The sequence below is a fragment of the Macadamia integrifolia genome, chromosome 6, assembly GCF_013358625.1.
Source record: "Macadamia integrifolia cultivar HAES 741 chromosome 6, SCU_Mint_v3, whole genome shotgun sequence".
NCBI lineage: Eukaryota > Viridiplantae > Streptophyta > Magnoliopsida > Proteales > Proteaceae > Macadamia > Macadamia integrifolia.
In genome coordinates this window covers 39,015,884-39,033,863 of record NC_056562.1, presented here as the reverse complement: position 1 = coordinate 39,033,863, position 17,980 = coordinate 39,015,884, and the positions used below count along the sequence as shown (strand labels likewise).

At 38.8% G+C, this 17,980-nt stretch overlaps 2 protein-coding genes across 4 annotated transcripts; one reads left to right on the top strand and one right to left on the bottom strand.

Moving 5' to 3' along the window:
- The first annotated feature begins 2,900 nt into the window (after positions 1-2,900).
- On the top strand, positions 2,901-5,693 carry LOC122082334 (thylakoid lumenal 17.4 kDa protein, chloroplastic). Of its 2 annotated transcripts, none has more exons than XM_042649828.1 (4): positions 2,901-3,253; positions 3,669-3,793; positions 3,968-4,214; positions 5,219-5,693. In XM_042649828.1, exons 1-4 carry the CDS (start codon positions 3,124-3,126, stop codon positions 5,440-5,442), a joined length of 726 nt encoding a protein of 241 aa, XP_042505762.1. In that variant the 5' UTR covers positions 2,901-3,123; the 3' UTR covers positions 5,443-5,693. The 2 variants fall into 2 exon arrangements, with proteins under 2 accessions (XP_042505762.1, XP_042505761.1); XM_042649827.1 differs by having other exon boundaries at positions 2,948-3,253; positions 3,663-3,793.
- Positions 5,694-9,996: 4,303 nt separating this feature from the next.
- On the bottom strand, positions 9,997-16,367 carry LOC122081098 (probable alkaline/neutral invertase F). Of its 2 annotated transcripts, XR_006141002.1 has the most exons (5): positions 15,777-16,367; positions 12,229-12,666; positions 11,529-12,087; positions 10,179-10,580; positions 9,997-10,086 (listed from the first exon to the last, which is right to left on the bottom strand). XR_006141002.1 is itself a non-coding variant. In XM_042648071.1 (4 exons), exons 1-4 carry the CDS (start codon positions 16,248-16,250, stop codon positions 10,282-10,284), a joined length of 1,770 nt encoding a protein of 589 aa, XP_042504005.1. In that variant the 5' UTR covers positions 16,251-16,367; the 3' UTR covers positions 10,021-10,281. The 2 variants fall into 2 exon arrangements, 1 of the variants encoding a protein (XP_042504005.1); XM_042648071.1 differs by having other exon boundaries at positions 10,021-10,580.
- Between the last annotated feature and the right edge of the window lie 1,613 nt (positions 16,368-17,980).

Here is a 17,980-nt window from a genome sequence, read left to right as displayed (position 1 = left end):
TTAAATGATCGTATGAGCAATGATCCTATCTGGCTCGGGAAGGAGGTGCGAACTAATATCAGCCCTTTATATCTGAAAATTTAGTGATCCAATCCGATAAACCTTAGAATGGCGTTCCAAAACGATTGGAATTAAGATCAGTCATGACCGATTCCGATCAGAATCGGCTGAATCGATTCATCGGATTCCGATTTTCGAAACAGTGGTCCAGCTTGACCGGTTCGTTGGTTTCTAAAAGGCAGACAACAAACCATTCCCAACCGCTCACCAGGCGCTTTTTTCACGTTATCCGGTTCCACTTTACGATTATGGTCCTTTTGCCTTCTGTCCTTTGCATAGGGTTTCGAAAGTGTTCCTTCTCTTCCCTGCTCTCTAGGGTTTGGGAAGAGAAGTAGAGAACGATTCCTCAGGTTGCTTACAAAATCCTGTTAGAGAAAGAAGAAATCATCTTTTGAAATCGAAATTGTTGAAAAAAATGGAGAATTGCAGCTTCATATCATGCGAAAAGCTTGATCGGATGGCGAATTGGGTTGGTATGAGTGTTGCTTCGGCGTTCTTCGCATCGCTGGAGCGGTGTTCTTGCATTCGTCTTAACACCGCTGATATCGAAGAGGACGAGGAAGAAGCCAAAGATCGCCCGCTGATGCTTATCAAGCCGATTGTTCATGATAACTCTGAGGTCAACGATGTCGATAAGCTCCCGGTTTGATCTTTTTGTCCACCCAATTGGTGGTGGCACTTCTTCCCAGTTTCCCGTATCATGTGGATGTGTCTTCTCTAACATGTCGTTTTGCTTTCTATGGAGAAAGATTATCTCTTGATGATTTGGGTGTGTTGTACTGTGTGGAGCTAGGCCCCTCCGCCTTATGTAGAAATTTGGGTTTAGTGTTTCGTTATTGTATGTTTGAATGGTATTTCTCTCATCTTATTTTGTTATCAAAGAACCTTTTTTTTTTCTCTCTTTATACACAGTGGAGTAATGGGGATTTGGGGAGCCATCTTTTATAATTGATGATGAATACCCAGAAATTTAATTAGATTGTGTTTGATTTTGCATCGGAAAGGATGGATTTGTGTGATTCTCTGATTTTTCATTGTGTGCATTGAGGTCATTCTGAAGCCCTTCTTGGTAATGTGGACGGGAAAGCCTGTTATCTTTTTCTTTTTTGGTTCGTTTAAGATGGGTTTGGGTATCATGCAACCTCTAATAAAGATCTTAAATTGTTCTTTCTGGGTGTTGCTGTTTATGTTTGGTGGAGATCATGGTATATATTCATTACATGTTTAGAAGTGTGTGTGTGTGTGTTTTCTCCTTGTTTGGTGGGGTTTAGTCATTTGCAGTTGACCCATGTCATGTTTCTGGGGGGTCAGGTGGGAGGGGAGGAGGGAGACGAGGTTGTTCTCATATTATTTTTTGTGTTTTATCTATTTTACGGTTCTTTTCATCACTCAGAACTGGCATGTTAAGTCAGAAAGCAGAGCTTGTGAGCTTGAAGCTACAGGAGAGAACTGCTGTGAGCCAGTTCAGGAGCACCCTTTCTGATAGGATCAAGGAGGGTCTAAAGGAGCCATCTTGAAATTTCTTTCGGATGTTAGTAAGGTTCCCTCCCTTCTGTGTTGTTCTTTATTGTTAATCATGGATTTGGAGGGCTATGGAATGATGTTCCTTTTGCTGAAGTTGGCTGAGGCATCTGTGGCAAAAGAAGCATCTTTGTCCCCTGCATCCCCTCAGTTTATTTGCTTCCCCTCATGAATTATCTTAGCCAATCTGTCCCCTGCATCCCATCAGCCATATCGTAGATCATAACAGTAATTGATAGTATGGGAAAGCTTTCAGGCTTCTCTAGATTATGGACTTGTATTTAAGCTACAGATTGGGTGTCCAAGGGTTAGTTTTGTTGCCTAAGGTACCCATGGACTGCTGTGCTGCTTCTGGAGCAATGGAAATTTTCCAAGTTTTTTTCATGTGGAATTGCAATTTTGTGTTATGTGCAGATGCAACCTCGCCCATTTAGTTGGGATAAGGTTGTATTGTTGTTGCGGATATAGCCTCTCTCATTTCTGCCACATGATGTCTAAAGATTCAGCAAAGAAGATGACTATATAAGTTCAGTTGGGCAGTTGGTGAGGAGGCTGGGTTGTCAAATTCAGCTTCAAATTCAATCATTTTATCATGGCACATCCTATTTATGTGGATGAACCTCGTGTCATCTTCTATTATTTGCCACCTGATCAATTTGGATCGGTGACAACAACTGTCTAGTGCAATTGATGAGGTGGTGGTGGTAACAACAATTGCCTAGTGCAATTGGTGAGGTGGTGGTGCAATAAGCATATGTTCACCACGCATCTCAAATTCGGGTCTCTGGCTGTTTTGATTTGACCCAATCCAGCTTGAAACTGGGTTCATCCCACCTAAATTGGATCGAACCGACCATTTGACACTCGATCCAACTTCTTAGTCACACTGTTCCTACCCTAGGCACAAGGATCGGGCTCCTCTATAGCGCGCTACAGGGCAGTGTAGATCCAAGGGTTGAGAGCCTCAGGCATGTAACCCAAGGCATGGACATTAGCCCAAGGTGCTTCCAACACTTGGATTGCATTACACCATCTGTCGCGGGACGAAGGATCCCAGTCCCAGGCACAAAGGGTAACAAAATGTCGTGTCCACCCATGTGAAATTCAAAAAATTATACCTTCATCTCCTGTTGATGCCCATGTGCGACCCGGCATTGGCCACAAATGCCACACACAACCAGGGAGAAGGGTTTATTCACACTATTGTTTCTCTTTTTTTTTTAATCTTTCTCTCTCCTCATAATATGGTTACTTTCTTAATGTACTATACTAATTTATATTTCTAAAAAAAGAAGAAAAAAAATACCATTTCATTGCACATCCTTGGTAAAATTTTCTATTCTGGTCGCCCGGACAACCTAAATATTCTATTTAAGTCGTGCGTAGTAGTGGTCATGGGAAGCCGACGTGGTGGACGATGTTCCACGTGTCATGCCACGTGGACGGATAGAGATAAGGAACTCACAGAGCTTGGAAAGAGGACAGACAGATTAATCAATCAATTTAGACTTCGATGGATAAAATCTTACTTGGAAAGCTGAAATGGCTTCCGTTTCCGTCTCCGATTCCTTCTCGCGGAACTCTTCTTCCCTTCACTTTCCTTCTTCTTCGTCAGGACTTCAGAGATTTACGAGACAGAAATCCTCCTCACAGCTCCGAATCAGGTGTTCCGGTAAGGATACCTCATCAATCTCTTTTACTTTTTCATATTAATCTTTAATTTCCCTCTTTTTTGCTGCATTTCAGTCCTGAAATCTTCAATCAAGAACAAAATTAAGATGAAGTCTGTTTGAGTTCGAAATGCTTAAATTTTCAGTCGATTTTCTTCATTTAATCATTCGGATAGGAAAAGTCTGTAAAAAATCCTCTTCTTAGGTTTGTTAAATTTGTTTCTGAATCTAGACCTTAGTTTCCATCTAGTTCCTAAGGCAATTTTGTCAGTTCTTCACTCTTGATCCCCATGCCAAATTGATTGGATCTTCAAGGAAGTTCTGATGAATTTCCTTTACTCGATGCTCTCTTTGTTGTAATTTTAACTTTGAACTGATAATTTTGACTTGATTTATGCTCATTTTGTTTAGGTACAGGTATTGATGATAGATCTACAATCCAGGGAAGCTTATTCCCGTTCCAGAATCTAAAGAATGTCGCATGTAGCTTGTTTGCTGTTTGGGCTGTGAATGCTGCCTCACCTGCTATCGCTGCCAATCAGGTCTCTACTCTAGTCTACCTAACAACATCAATTTCTTCACTTTTTTCTTCATTTAATTCTTTCACGAAGGAAATTAAGGATGCTACTATTTACTTGTCTTTAATTGCCACTTAAAAAGCTCACTTATTGTGTTGTTTCTTCATTAATTAACTTAATTTTGAGTTTGGATTGCAGAGGCTGCCACCATTGTCAACAGAACCAAACCGCTGTGAACGTGCATTTGTTGGAAACACCATTGGTCAAGCTAATGGTGTCTATGATAAACCAATTGATCTCAGGTTCTGTGATTACTCAAATGATAAATCGAATCTGAAAGGAAAGTCACTTGCAGCAGCTCTAATGTCAGATGCTAAGTTTGATGGTGCAGATATGTCTGAGGTGGTGATGTCAAAAGCTTATGCTGTTGGAGCAAGTTTTAAAGGTAAATCCTTTCACTTCAGTTCAGTTCGATCTGCTTAATCTTCCACTGGTAGTTGATGTTACTAGGGGTTCTTTCAGACAAAATTTAAGGCTTCAACATAACAAAGTAGAGTCGTCTAGCTGAACTTTATAGTGGTGAATCTTGAAGGAGCCCCTGTCAATCTATGATTATGTTTATTCAGTTGTCATACCATTAATTCCAGGCAAAACTGTTTCGTGTCTTTCTGGTTATGTGTTGTTGTACTCCATGAATATTTGTTAAAACATATATTGAAACGTGGCATGATGTTATGACATGTAGAGAGAGAAAATTTAAAGAAAAATGATCTATATGAGACCCCATATGTATACACCCTCTCACACATTCTCCCTCCTCTCGCATCATTAATATGTAGGCCTCCCTATAGTATACTCCAACATCCATCGAAATGGATGTTTCCCTTTCTAGTGTATTAGATGCCAATATATGCGGCTAGTGTGTCAAACCCTCTCCCAAAATGTAACTTGGCATATCTTATAAGAACAATATTAAGGAGCCAATCATGTTAAGCTTTTCTGACATTTAATTTACATATCATTTCCATATCGAAGACGTTTAGGCCATGAAAGTCTTCCCAAACTTCATTCAATGTATAATTATTGATTCTATGTCTTGAGATTTTTCTCTCCTTTTCTATTTACACTAATTTATTGTATATTATGAGGTATCAATACGCTTAGTGATTTCCACGTGAACAAATTAAAATTTCTGTTTATAAACTAATCTGGATCAACTGAAACACATCTGCTTGTGGAAACAATCTTATGGATATTGTAAGAACAATCCTAAAAGGCCTTCTTCTTTTCCTTTGTCCAATTGTTCTTGCTTCCATATACTTCAATTGTGGCTATCTGTTTCAAATTTCAATTAGAAAATAATTTAGCTATCAACTGTTGGAAGAAGATTCAATGTCCTTACTGGTTTGAAAGAGTTCTGTGGTTAAAAAAGCCCTCGGATGACTGCAGGTGTGGACTTCTCAAATGCAGTTTTGGACCGGGTTAATTTTGAGAAAGCCAATCTAAAAGGAGCTGTCTTTAAGAACAGTGTATTGTCAGGCTCCACCTTTGGTGAAGCTCAACTGGAGGATGCTGTGTTTGAGGACACCATTATTGGCTATATCGATCTTCAGAAGTTATGTACAAATGCAACCATCAATGATGAAGGAAGAGCGGTATTGGGATGTCGGTAGCCTTTCATGTCATCTCATCCACTTATTCCCCCAAGATCATTGGACTTCTTTCAATCAAGTTAGTATTTGCAGGATCCATGCTTGATTTGGTCAATTAATACCCAAATGACAGATTAAGTGATATACTATTGAGGCAATATGCATGTTCTTTATTGCTTCGGCTCCTGAAAACAAAATTTTGTTCCTTTCTACCTCTTACCAATGTACGCAGTTAATTTTACCCAATATAGAATTACATATTTTAGTGATTATTAGCAGACATAACTTGAAGTTTTAAAGGATATAAAAGTCAGGTTAAAAGTAAAATTTAAGCCGACACTTTGATGAAGGCAAAAAGTTTTATGAACAGTGATCCACATGGTTGTGCCATGTGGTAATTCTGATCATTAGATATCTGGAGAATGGTCTAGATGTTCACTTGCCAAATTCCATATTTAAATTCGATTATATACCCCCCCCCCCATATTTATTGTCATGCACTTTTGTGGTAGTCTAAGCATTGTCATCACTCTCTACCAATCCTAGATTTTTTAGGGGGTGTTTGGTTCGGTAAATCTTTGGGATGACATTCTTTAGAATGATAATTCTTAATTTTTAGAGTTGTTTGGTTCTACTAGGATGACTCTCATAAGTGAGCATCCTACTTCTCATAAATGATCATATTACAAAGGATGTGTTCCAAATTTGAGTTTATCTCAACACTTAAACTCAGATTTGAACAACATTTTTACCACCTAGTATAAAAGGAGAAAGCAGAAAGAAGTTCTCTACGGAAGCTAATATCTCAACCCGCGAAAAATATGTACTAGTCTCAAGGCAATTAAACGATTTTTCAGAAAGAAACATAATTCAGAAGAATGTCTATCAAAAGATTAACATTCATATCCGATACATACACCATTTGATTTATCGAACCAAACACCTAGGGGACCGTTGGATCTACCTCTTTATAAAATTTCAGCTTCATCAAGCTTGTTATATGGTAAAAAAATAGATGGGTAGGCTATAAATATCCTAAAACTTTCATGCTGTATCACCGGTAAAGAAGGTTTTTCCTTCCCCTGTTTTAAATTGCTTTGTAGTAGGTTTTTTTATTTTATTAAAATTTTTTTTTCCTGAACAGGTATTGTAGATTTGTAGCAGTAGTTCATGCCTCATGATGGAGTGCGATGTAAGAACATGATTCAAAATAAATAAAATTTGAAGCCTAAGTGACACTAGGCCCTCATAGATCACTACGACTTTATTATATGTTTGGATTCTTTCCTTCACTCAAACCTCACACAAATGTTCTTCCTTGTCATGCTCAACCACAAAATTGAGCTCTTTTGGTTTTCCCTTTTAATTAAAGGGTGCAGGTTACACATAGAAATTGTAACCGTACTTTTCTGCCTTTAGACGCTTTTTTTTTTTTTGGAATCCCACTAACACAATTGATTTTCACTTTTAACAAGAGGGTAAATAATGCAATTTCATATCAAATAAATTTTAGTGTCGAAAATGACTAAGATGAAGGTGGAAAGGGAATTACAACATATAGTGGCTACGGTGGGGAAACCATTAAACAAATAACGGTATGTAAGGAGTCTAAACTAATAGTCTAGTCTCGGGTGTCATGTGGATCCTTTGTAGCATGCTACATCATGTAAAGTATATTCAAGTGGATCCTTTGTAGCGTGCTACATCATGTAAAGTATATCCAAGGGTTGGGACCACCTTGGGCTACATGTCTAAGGGCTCCCAATCTTGGGATTTGTAACACGCTACAGAGGACCCTGGCTATAACATCTCATCTATAGTCATTTTGATCCAAAGGTTTACGCTATCAACAGCAAAAGACCTTTTCACCAAGCCAAAGACATGGCACTTAGGACCACATCTTATTCATAATAATATATACTATAAGTGTTTATTTGGATTATGCAACTGATAACCGATTTAGTGTGGTTTCCTATTTACTGAGGTTCTCAAGTCCTAAACCCCTCCCTCCTTCCTCCCTTACCCATGGATTCAGTAATGATGAGATCGGTTCATATCAGTTTTGTTCGAATAATTTTACCCTTACTTTTATTAAACATTGTTCTTTTTTTTTTTTTTTTTTTTTTTTTTATAAACGATTTTATCCTTGATTCGATAGTAATTTCACCTCAAGATTGTCATGAATTAATATCGATCTCTGCTGATGCTGATACGAATTAATCGATTTCAACCTCCCCAATACCAATCTTTAGGTCCATGCCCCACCCCCAAAGAATGAGAAGAAGACCCTAGGCTAACCGAGTGACCGACACCTATCTCTAGGACCATGCTCCACCTCAAAGAATGAGAAGACCCTAGGGCTAACCGATTGATATCAGCTTGAACAGATCATCGCATCACTTGAGCAATGAGGAATGCTTAGACCAGCGACCTAGAAAAGCCATTTCCTATTAGATATTATTAGGTTAACGTGGACGTATACAGTATTTCAGTGGTGGGTCCAGAATCCAGAAACTTGGTTGATGTGAGATATGTGAAGTGAGGCCCTCCACCTATCTACCGTTCCTGGTGTGCCTAGAGTCTTTGGACGCGTAATTTTCGGTCCTACAACTTCGGCTGTAAATCCAAAACTAAAGCCAGTTGGATTAATTTTGTCATTCACCAATTATGACTTAATGCTATAATTGTCATCTAAATGAATTATTAATTCTCATTCCATCATGGTCCAAGATATCCTTGTCTAGTCTAATCAAATGTTTGGTACATGGTTTAAAAATAAAAAATCGGAATCTAAATCGGGTCCACTAACAAGGAAAAATTGATGTCTGAATCCATAAATCAAATTGATTCCCATTTGATTTCATTTCGGATTGGCTAGAATCGGTCAAAATCTACCAAATTTTACATAAACCCTGTAGTCATATAAAGTAGAGAAAAACAGGGTCCAAAATTGTTTATCTAAATGGAAAATATGTCACTCATCTGTCTCTTCCCTACTGAAAAATTCTCTTCCACCCAGCCAGCTCAGAGATCATTATCCCTTCGTCTATTGTTTTGTCTCGGGAGTCAGAGTCACTCAGGACTCCTAAGTCTTGAGGTAGTTGAATGTTGAATTGAATTCACCGTCGGAGGGGGAGGGGGAGGGGGAGGGGGAAGGATAAAAATCATCTGTAATTCCGATCTCGTACAATTTTGTATAATATCATATTCAGGCGGTGACACGTGTATTGATACCAATACAATGGTCCAGATCTGGCACAACTAATAAAACATTAAATCAGTGAAAATGCATTTAAATCAGATCTGAGACATTGTATTGGTATCAATACACGTGTCACTATCTGAAAGTGATATTGCACGGAATTATACAAGATCGGAATTGCAGACGATTTCAACCCGGAGGGGGAGGGGGATGAGGAAGTTTTTTTTTTAGCTGCCATTCAATCAATACCCGTACCTGCAATTCCAACTAGCTAGCCGTATCCCTAACCACACCCCCTAATGAGAAGTCAACCAAAATCTACTTCCCATTTCCCATCTCCATGTGAACTAACCGGTATGACTTGCCTATTCCAGTCAAGCTCATTTGAAGGTGGAATTTCCTCATAAGCCCTGAAACACCCTTCTTTCCTTTGTCGTCCCTAAAACCCAGTGGGACATGGGCATGGTGTTTTGAAGTTTTCAGGAAAAGAAAATGACGTGTACAGCCAACCGTAAAGCAAGCTGGCTGTGACTGAGTTGTTGTGGCTCCGACTAAAATTACATGTACAGCCGTAAAGCAAGTTGGCTGTGACAGCAACTCCTCCCTTCGATTGATGATTCTGTTTCCAGTGCCAAGTCACACAACAAGATCAATACAAGTAAGGGTTCAACGAGATTGATACGAGGAAAACTACATATAATTCCTACGATCGAAGATGCAAAAAATGTCAAGTCCAACACATAAGCCAGTAACTAGCCATGGAAATAACCCTGGACCTTTGATAGGAGGGCTTTTTGGTCATTCTAACAAATCAACCCCTTGACAATGGTGGCGTCAAATCGAGTCTATTTATGACCATATATGTTGTTGGACTAGAAAGAAGGAAGGAGGTGAGATGTGACTATGTGAGAGGTCTGAGCCCTGAGTGTGCGCGGAATGATGGAAGGAACTGGGAAGAGCTGCTGAAGCAACTCTGATCCCTATGTCCCGAGAATTTCTGCAACGGGAAGTGCTGCAGAGGCTCACTAGTATTCGTTTTTTCCTCCTTTTAATATTTCTTGCTCAAATGAGTATTCCAAAGGTCGGAGCCCTTCGTATGTGTTCCCAAATTCTACCCTCCGGTTACTGCGATACTCATCTGAGCAAGCAACGTTAGACAGGAGGTTGCTCTGAATTCATTACCTGCCTCCCACCAGAAACAAAAGCACCTCTCTCTCTCTCTCTCTCTCTCTCTCTCTCTCTCTCTCTCTCTCTCTCTCTCTGTGTGTGTGTCTCTGTGTGTGTGTGTGTGTGTTTGGTTCAACAACCAGTCTCCATGTGCATAAATGTTTCACCATAAACTTTCAAGTAGAACTTTTAAGTGGTAGATGTAAGAGAAAGCAAAATTACCCCCCAAATAGAAGAAAGTCTCCAATGAAATACACTGCAAACAACTTATGAATCGGATCATCTTCTCCGCCAGTCTGCCCACAAAAAAATGGCGGTATCAGTACCGAAATGAAATTCTGTGTAAAACATTTGAAACTTTAAGGTGATACTATAGCTAATACTTCACCACCAGTAGCCTGCAACTCTAGATTTGTTTCATTATATTTCTTTGTTTCTAAGCTTCCATTTTCCTTCAATTCATGCAGGTATTGTTCTTGAGGACGATTTGATCAGCAAGTCCAGGAGACGGAGCGGGTGAGCTTAGGCTTGGCTATCTTCTTGTCCTCCTCAAGAGCGATGATTAGAAGATTTGATGGGTTCTCTATCATCATCTTGGCCACCAAATAGCCTGCAATGCTCCACGTCTGGAATTTCCTAGCTTGCTTCCCAATGTAACGACCAGTCTTCCCGTCATAGTATTCTGGCCACCCGTCCTTCGAAATCCTTTGCTCCACCAACTCTATAGCTCTCTTGGCGATCTGCGGCCTACCACTCTTGATGCATGCTGCTGTCAAGAGCCATAACAATACTACATCCACCACAAGATATTATAATAGTGAGAATCTTAAGATTTTTTTTTTTTTTGATTGACAAATGTGTTACAATAGATCAACAGAAAAAGGGTGAAAAAAGAAAATATGATGAGTGTAGTATTGTTACAGATTTGAAAATCTACCTACCCTAATTCTCACCTTGTCTTCCCCTACCCTGAAATTAATGGCCTAGCTCCAACTAAGGATTGAGGAGAAATCAAATGGAAACAAATGAAATCAATTGAGAGGTGAGAGTATCTCACTCTCCACAATCTCATAGTCTTCATTTCATTCTGATTCAAATGAATAACTTTCACTTGTTTCAATTTACCTGCCTACAATTGCCATCATTCTTCTTCTCCCTAGGAAAACCAAACAAAAAAAAAAAAACCCTTTTATTTGCGTAACTCTATATTTATTATCACTCCCCTATACTCACCCTTTGCCTGTATAAGGGATGAATGAGGCAGCCGCTTAGTAGTTATGGGTTTACCGTCATAGAGGGGTAATATGGGAATTTTAAAATACAGGGAGAAGAAAGGGTGAAACTTTACATTTTTAGGAAATCAGAAAAAAAAAGTTATAGATAGGAAATTTTGAGTATTAAATATAGGGTGAGTGTAGGGAAGTGATAGTAATTGCCCTTTAATCTAAATAGGAAAAAAATGAAGATCTTGACTGTCTATGCAGATCCAAATTTTGGCTAATTTGATGATGAAGATAATTGACCAAATGATGGGAGCCTAAAATTTGGATAATTTGATTGACAGAGATAAATTTCATGAAAAAATTTGGTCTCACAGCATGCATAGGGAGATACTAAATAGAAAAGTTGTAACAATTGAACGGCCCATGTCACTATAGAATGGTTTAGTAATAGGAATTTTTAAAGTTTAAAGAATGTGAATGTACTAAGAAAGTAGAAACTAATTAGGGATACATACCTGGCCAAGACCCGCCATTGTGATAACTCCAACGAGTGTTCTTGGGATCACATCCAGTGACAATCCTCCATTGGTGTCCCTCCAATGCTGGATAGTCAATCTTCAGAGGCATCTCACCGATCAAGTCCTCCCACCTCTCTTCCAATAGATCCATGATGGCCGTGGCCTGCTCAGGTGTAGCCAGGGAACTAAGGATTGCAATGCAATTGCCCACCAAGAACCATCGGAAGTCCATTCGAGCAGGGCTAACGTTTCCAATGAAGTATCCACCTCTAAGAGGCATGAAATCGAAAACCCAATCTGGAATTGATTCAGGGTTGACATTAAATTTGTTGACAGCAGTATGGGAGTACTCCTCGGTGCGATAACAGTAGATGTTGTTCAGTTGGGAGTGGTCGAGCCAGAAATAGGTGCGGATGTGGTAGCTCAGAGCCGTCATTCGCTTGTCTATCCTCTCCATCAATTCCTTTCCCCCACACTCTGGCTTTAGCATCTGCCTTGCGCACCTCAATGCCATGAAGAAAAGTGCTTGGATCTCTATTGGGTACCCATACACTCCCTATGAACCCAAGAATTAGAACAGCAATTTCAATTACATCTTTTGTTAATAATTCTTAAACATTAGTATGGTAATAAGGCAATAGTACTATTAATATTAAGTTGGATAAGAGATTTACGGTGGCGATTGGTGAAGACTTACCATCCTCCTGTCCACCATACAACACCCATCTGCGCAGAGTAAGGTGGGAAAGGTGTTAAACCCATCAGACAGGCAGAGGTTGAGTATCAACTTCATGCCCCTCTGCATCTCGGGCATCTCCGACAAGGTATGATCCCGTGTACACTTGGTATACGCCCTGAGGAGTACAATCCACCAGAATCCGGAATCTACTGGTGCCACTCTCCCTATTGCGCTTCCACCGAAATCCGCTATCAAGGTTTCCTTCCCACGCTGCGAGTCGTATAGTACCTTGAAACTTGCAGGCATTACACCTTCTCCAAGAGTGAAGTTGTCGATCCGCTTCTCCCAACCTTGGAGGTGGAGGGTCTTTACCAAGAAGTTCTTTACGATCTCTGGCTCTGGCACCTGTTTCATGAGATAGGCCAAGCCGCTGGGCACAAAATCTCTCACGAAAACCTGCAAAGTCCCAAAGTGAATTTTTGAGGGAAAAAAAAAAAGGGGTAAGCCTTGACAATTGATATTGTTACTCCAACTCTTGACCATATTGCAACACAGAGGTCAGTTATGCAACAAAAAGGTACGGACTCCTAATTAGTTCCAGGTGGTGTAGAAATCCATAGAACCGTAACCTCAATACAGTAGTAATTGCGGGTGTAAAGCAGAAACCTAAAACGATGTAAAAAGGAATGAAAGTAGCAATCATTAAACAATCACAAAGTAAAATTTGCTTTACTATCAATGGAAAATGGAGTTATAATCTTCTTCCTCAACCTCCCTTGTACCGGAGGGAATAATCTTGCAATCAAATTATAGCAACAACATATAAGTATATTTTTTTTTTTTATAAACACATTATATAGGTATACGAGACAAACACAAGCCAAAAAATACAAGACATTGTACCCTCAGCAACTGCCTGAAACCATGTGACATTTGCAAATGTAAACTGTACTCATAGTGCAAATCTGGATTTTAGCTGACAAAGAATACAGTTATATCATAGAACAAACAATGCACATAGATTTACGAGGTTCGGTAAGATTGTCTACGTCCCCGGTGAGATGAGATCCTACTTCACTATTAATAGAGAATAGGGTTATAGCACTCGTCCCTCACACCTCTCAGTATTGCTTGCATTACAGAGAAAGAAACCATCGTTGCAAATATATAGCGAAAAATCATAATCCGGAAAGTACACAATTGCCCTCAAATAAAAAATTTGAGCGCAGCCCCCTATACTTCCTACTATGCAGAGGGGCCTCTTGCCCCCTTGTAACCCCCATGGCCCGTTAACCGGCTAGCGGGATCGCCGTCCTGCTTGTCAAGGCACTGCACTAATACTTCCTGGATTAAACAGTGACGAAATACAAGACATTGTACACCGACAATATAAATATGATTTTTTTTATTGATGAAAGAAAGGCGACATTTTAATGGAACACTTGCATCTCAAGACATGGTTTGAAACTCCGTGTTTTGCTGAAAACTTGGTGGGAGGCTCCCCTCTCTCTTCCTAATGATGAGGAGTATTTCAATAATTTGCCCAGTAGACGTTTTAATGCTTTTGATTGGAGACCAAACAACCACATTCTATCTCAGCAGCAGTAGACTAGAAATTTTTTTGCCTTTCACATGTTTTCTGCTTGTATTAGCATCTTACAAACTAAACTAATGACAGGTAGGAAACAATATATCTAGAAAAAACAAAAGCCTGAAAGACTTCATAACCTCTGCCCCAGATTGTCCCATCCCTCGTCAAAGGATGTGTTGTTGTTAATTCGTATGCACTATTCATTGCCCTTTGTGCTAGTGCAGGTCACACTACCTTCTATGAATCCTCTTCCATATATTTAATGAGGAGAGAAAAAAACAAGCTTCTTCCATATATTTATTGATGATATCGTGTAGAACACATGTTGTCAAATCTATACTAAACATGGAGTGAATTGAGCCTCCCAGGGCAAGAACGGTCATGTAGTTCCTTTTTCCAACACTTTATATTAAAGAGGAAAGGTTTCTAAGACTAAGGTCTACAGACTCTACACTATACCTGCTCACAGTATAAATTATAATTAAAAAAATGAATACGAGAGGATGTAGAGTACCAATTACCTCTCCCTTATATCAAAAACAGGTGAATGGGTTCCATGTGACCATGTCTAAATGCATATTATACCCTAGCGCCTCCCTGACCCTGTGTCTAGCTCTCTTCTCTCACGATAGGGAGCAAATATATCAATTCAAGGGAGGAGAGAAAGACATAGGGAAGTGCTAGGATATGATATGCAACCTAACACCGTGCACCAACCCTGGACATGCACTCAAGACCTAGACATGCATCTCAAGAGATTCCCAACCATTGGATATACATTGAACTATCTCCAAGATTGAGAGAATTTAATCCCTAGATCCACATGCCTACAGATAAGCAAACCCAACGTAGGCATCAACACAAAGATATCCACTATCACCCATTGAATTGGGCTTGCCAAAACCACACCGTATAAGGCAAAGAACCGCCCTTAGCCAGATATTGTGTTTAGTGTATTTTTTAAGATTAATGTACTTCATGTTGATGATTTTTTAAATAAATTTTTTCTAGTCAGACTTTTTTTTTTTCGTCAGATAAACAAAGCTTCCCTCTCTATTTAATTTTGTTGTCAGTGAAATTACTTCGATATCCCCTCATCACCGAGAATCGGAGATGATTGACTGAATCCCACCTCACTCTCTGAAAATAAATACCCCATTAATTAACACGAATGTTGGAAACGAGGGCTGCAGTCTGTAGATGATTATTTCACTGTTTAATAAAGAGTCTACCCTGATAAAATTACTGTTGCAACCCCTCGACCCCCCAAAAAAAGGGAGGGGGGGTGGGGAATGGATCGCCCCATAAAAAGATTGATGGTCCGATAGCCCGGTCCAACAGGTTCAATTAACTTTGGGAAGTGCTTCGCTAATATGGAAAAGAAAGTTGGTTAGACGGTACCCAATCGAAAATCAGTTAACTCTGCAGCTCCCGAGGAAGACTAGTGTAACAACCTGAGGATAAAGTTCATCCAACAAAAAACTATGACACGAAGCGAATTTGTTTATGGAAAAGTGCTTAGCTGAATTGGTACTGGGAATGAAACAGTTCAGGAGCACAGTTTACTAGTATTCTTCACTGGAGGGGACGCTTGGGGATATTTCAAACAAACAGGAGTATCACCCACTGAAAACTTATTTCTGATCTTCCTAATTGGTTTCAGAATCTGAACTAAACGAAAGTGATATGAACTGAAGGCTTCTGCCTTCCAGTTATAATGGAAAACAATGAGAATCGATTTATCAAAAAGGAGCGAAGAGTGGGGAAAAACAATGTATCTCTCTAATAGTCGCAAGAGGTAATGTCATAGACAGAGAATTAAAAAGGTTAAAGACGATATGAATCTATCCATAACAAGTCAATGTAATGCAGGAAGAGAAGTAAAAAAACTTTTCATCCTCTGAAAATGATCACGAAATAATGGATGATTGAGTTAAATGGCAGAAGAACAATAGGAGAAAGTGAGTACATATACCTGGTTGTAGTTCAAAGCTTCCGCGCTCGGATCCAAGGCGGCAAGTGTTCCAACCGGCATTCCTTTGTAAAATACGACCGACTTATTCAGATTTTCCCAAGCTTCATCGAGGAAGGAAGTGTGCTCAGAGTTCATCAGAGATCCATTTATCCAGTCTCTTGGAGAAGATATATTTTCCAGGTTACCGTGAACGCTAGGCGATGGCTTCAACATAGCGGTGTTCTTGATGCACAGAGATTCGGAAGTCTCCTCAGAGATCGGCATTGTCACAGACTTTTTCGGCTTAGTCGGAAATCCATCAACGTTTTCAGCGGTAGAAACTAAAGCTTTCTCCGATTCGAAGGAATCGGAAGCTTCATCCTGTGAAGGCTCGATTGTGAAAGTAACACCGTTTTCATCATTTTCTGGTGGATTCTCTGCTTTCTCCGGCGAACAATGAGACTTTTCAGGTGAAATCCGGTGGTTAAAACCCATGTCGGCTCCTGAAGCTGGAGAGAAGTTCGCCGGAACAATCTCACCGTGCTTACGAGAGTAGGGGAGTGAGGAAGACAGAGAATCAGAGAAGCAAAAAATAAAGTGTTGATGCCGCTTCCCTCTTTATGTGTACTGTGTACGAAATAGAGGAACGAACACACAAGACGTCCTTTCAAGCGCGTTCGCGGGCTCTGTTCGTTTGGGAATTGGGAATCATTGAAATGTTACCCCTTATATCGAACTATATTTACTCTGGTGCCCTCATTCGCTTTGCTAAAGTCCTTTTGGTATCATATTTCTTTTTTATTTTTATCTGTTTAACCAAAATTATTAATGAAAACCATTTTTTATTGAAACATAAAAATGTTTTGGTAACTAATTGACAAAAATGATTTTTTATGAAAAAATATTTGGTATTTCTATGTGTAAAATATTTTTCAAATAAATGGGTGAAAAGATTCCCTTCACTCATCTTTCTTATAGCTCTCTTTTTTTCACTTTGGACTGAATAAGAGAAGACAATGGCTTGGATTTTTAATTACAGATAAAATGGCTACTTTTCTCCTTCATATTTAACCTTTAAGCACATGATCATTAAAGAAAAAAATAACTAAAAATCATTTTTTGTCAAAACACATAAATAAATCTTGATCCATTTTTGGTTTTTGCGTTTTATCAATTTTTTTAAAATAGAAACAAGCTTCATAAATGATAACAAATGTAGTCAAAACCATTTTTGTGAACAAAAAATAAAAAAGAAAAAAGATACCAAAGAGGGCCAAAGAATCCATGGAAACAGGAGAGTCGAGTAGATGTCTAGGAACCGATTTGGCTCTGGACGTAGATCAATTATTGTTCGGGTTCTCACGTTTAGAGGTGTTAAATTGTGCGGTTGTATTTGATTCGATTCTAAATGTAATAGATAGAAATCAAAATTGGACCGTTTATTAAATGGTTCGGTTACTCAGTTAGTAAACAGTTTCAATTGGACAGTCTTAAATAGTTTCAATTTCATTTTGTTATTGGTTTAGGTAATCAATTCATAAATAATATTTAAACAGTGTTAATCTCAATTTAGTGTCGCAGGAATTCGAAGAGACTAGGCGATGACGATGACAATGACGATGATGAAAGGAGTAAAATAGATTCATAAACGGTCCTTCAATGGTTTATTAAAAGGTTTGATTCAAATCCAGGTTAATGGTTTTGAGTTGCCTTCTAAAAAAAAAAAAGATTTGCATCTTATGAAACTATTAAGCCAAAAAGTTTAATACCATTTTAATGGTTCAACTCAGTTTCAGTTTGATTTTGACACCCTTATTCACAGTGCTTGGTTGTAGATTGAAATTAATTTATATGTTGATTAGTTTATTTATAGGTAATTTGTTTATAATTTTTATTGCCCAATTATCCTGTTTTAACTTTAAAGACCAGTTATAATTGTTTAAATTAATTATGAATCGATAATTGACTAGCTATGTATAACCATGACTGTTCCTAACCTATGAAGCTCGATTAACTAAATAATGTAGTGATGATGCATGACTTTAATTTGGTGGAGATTGATTAATTTGACTGAAGTCAACTAAGAACGATAGATTTACATCCCTATCCCTAGATGAAACCCCCAACACTTTCCTTAATAGGATAAAAATTTATACATATTATACATTTATACTAGGAATCGAACAAAAAATTAAATCAAAATGAACTTTGTCTAGTAAGCTTTT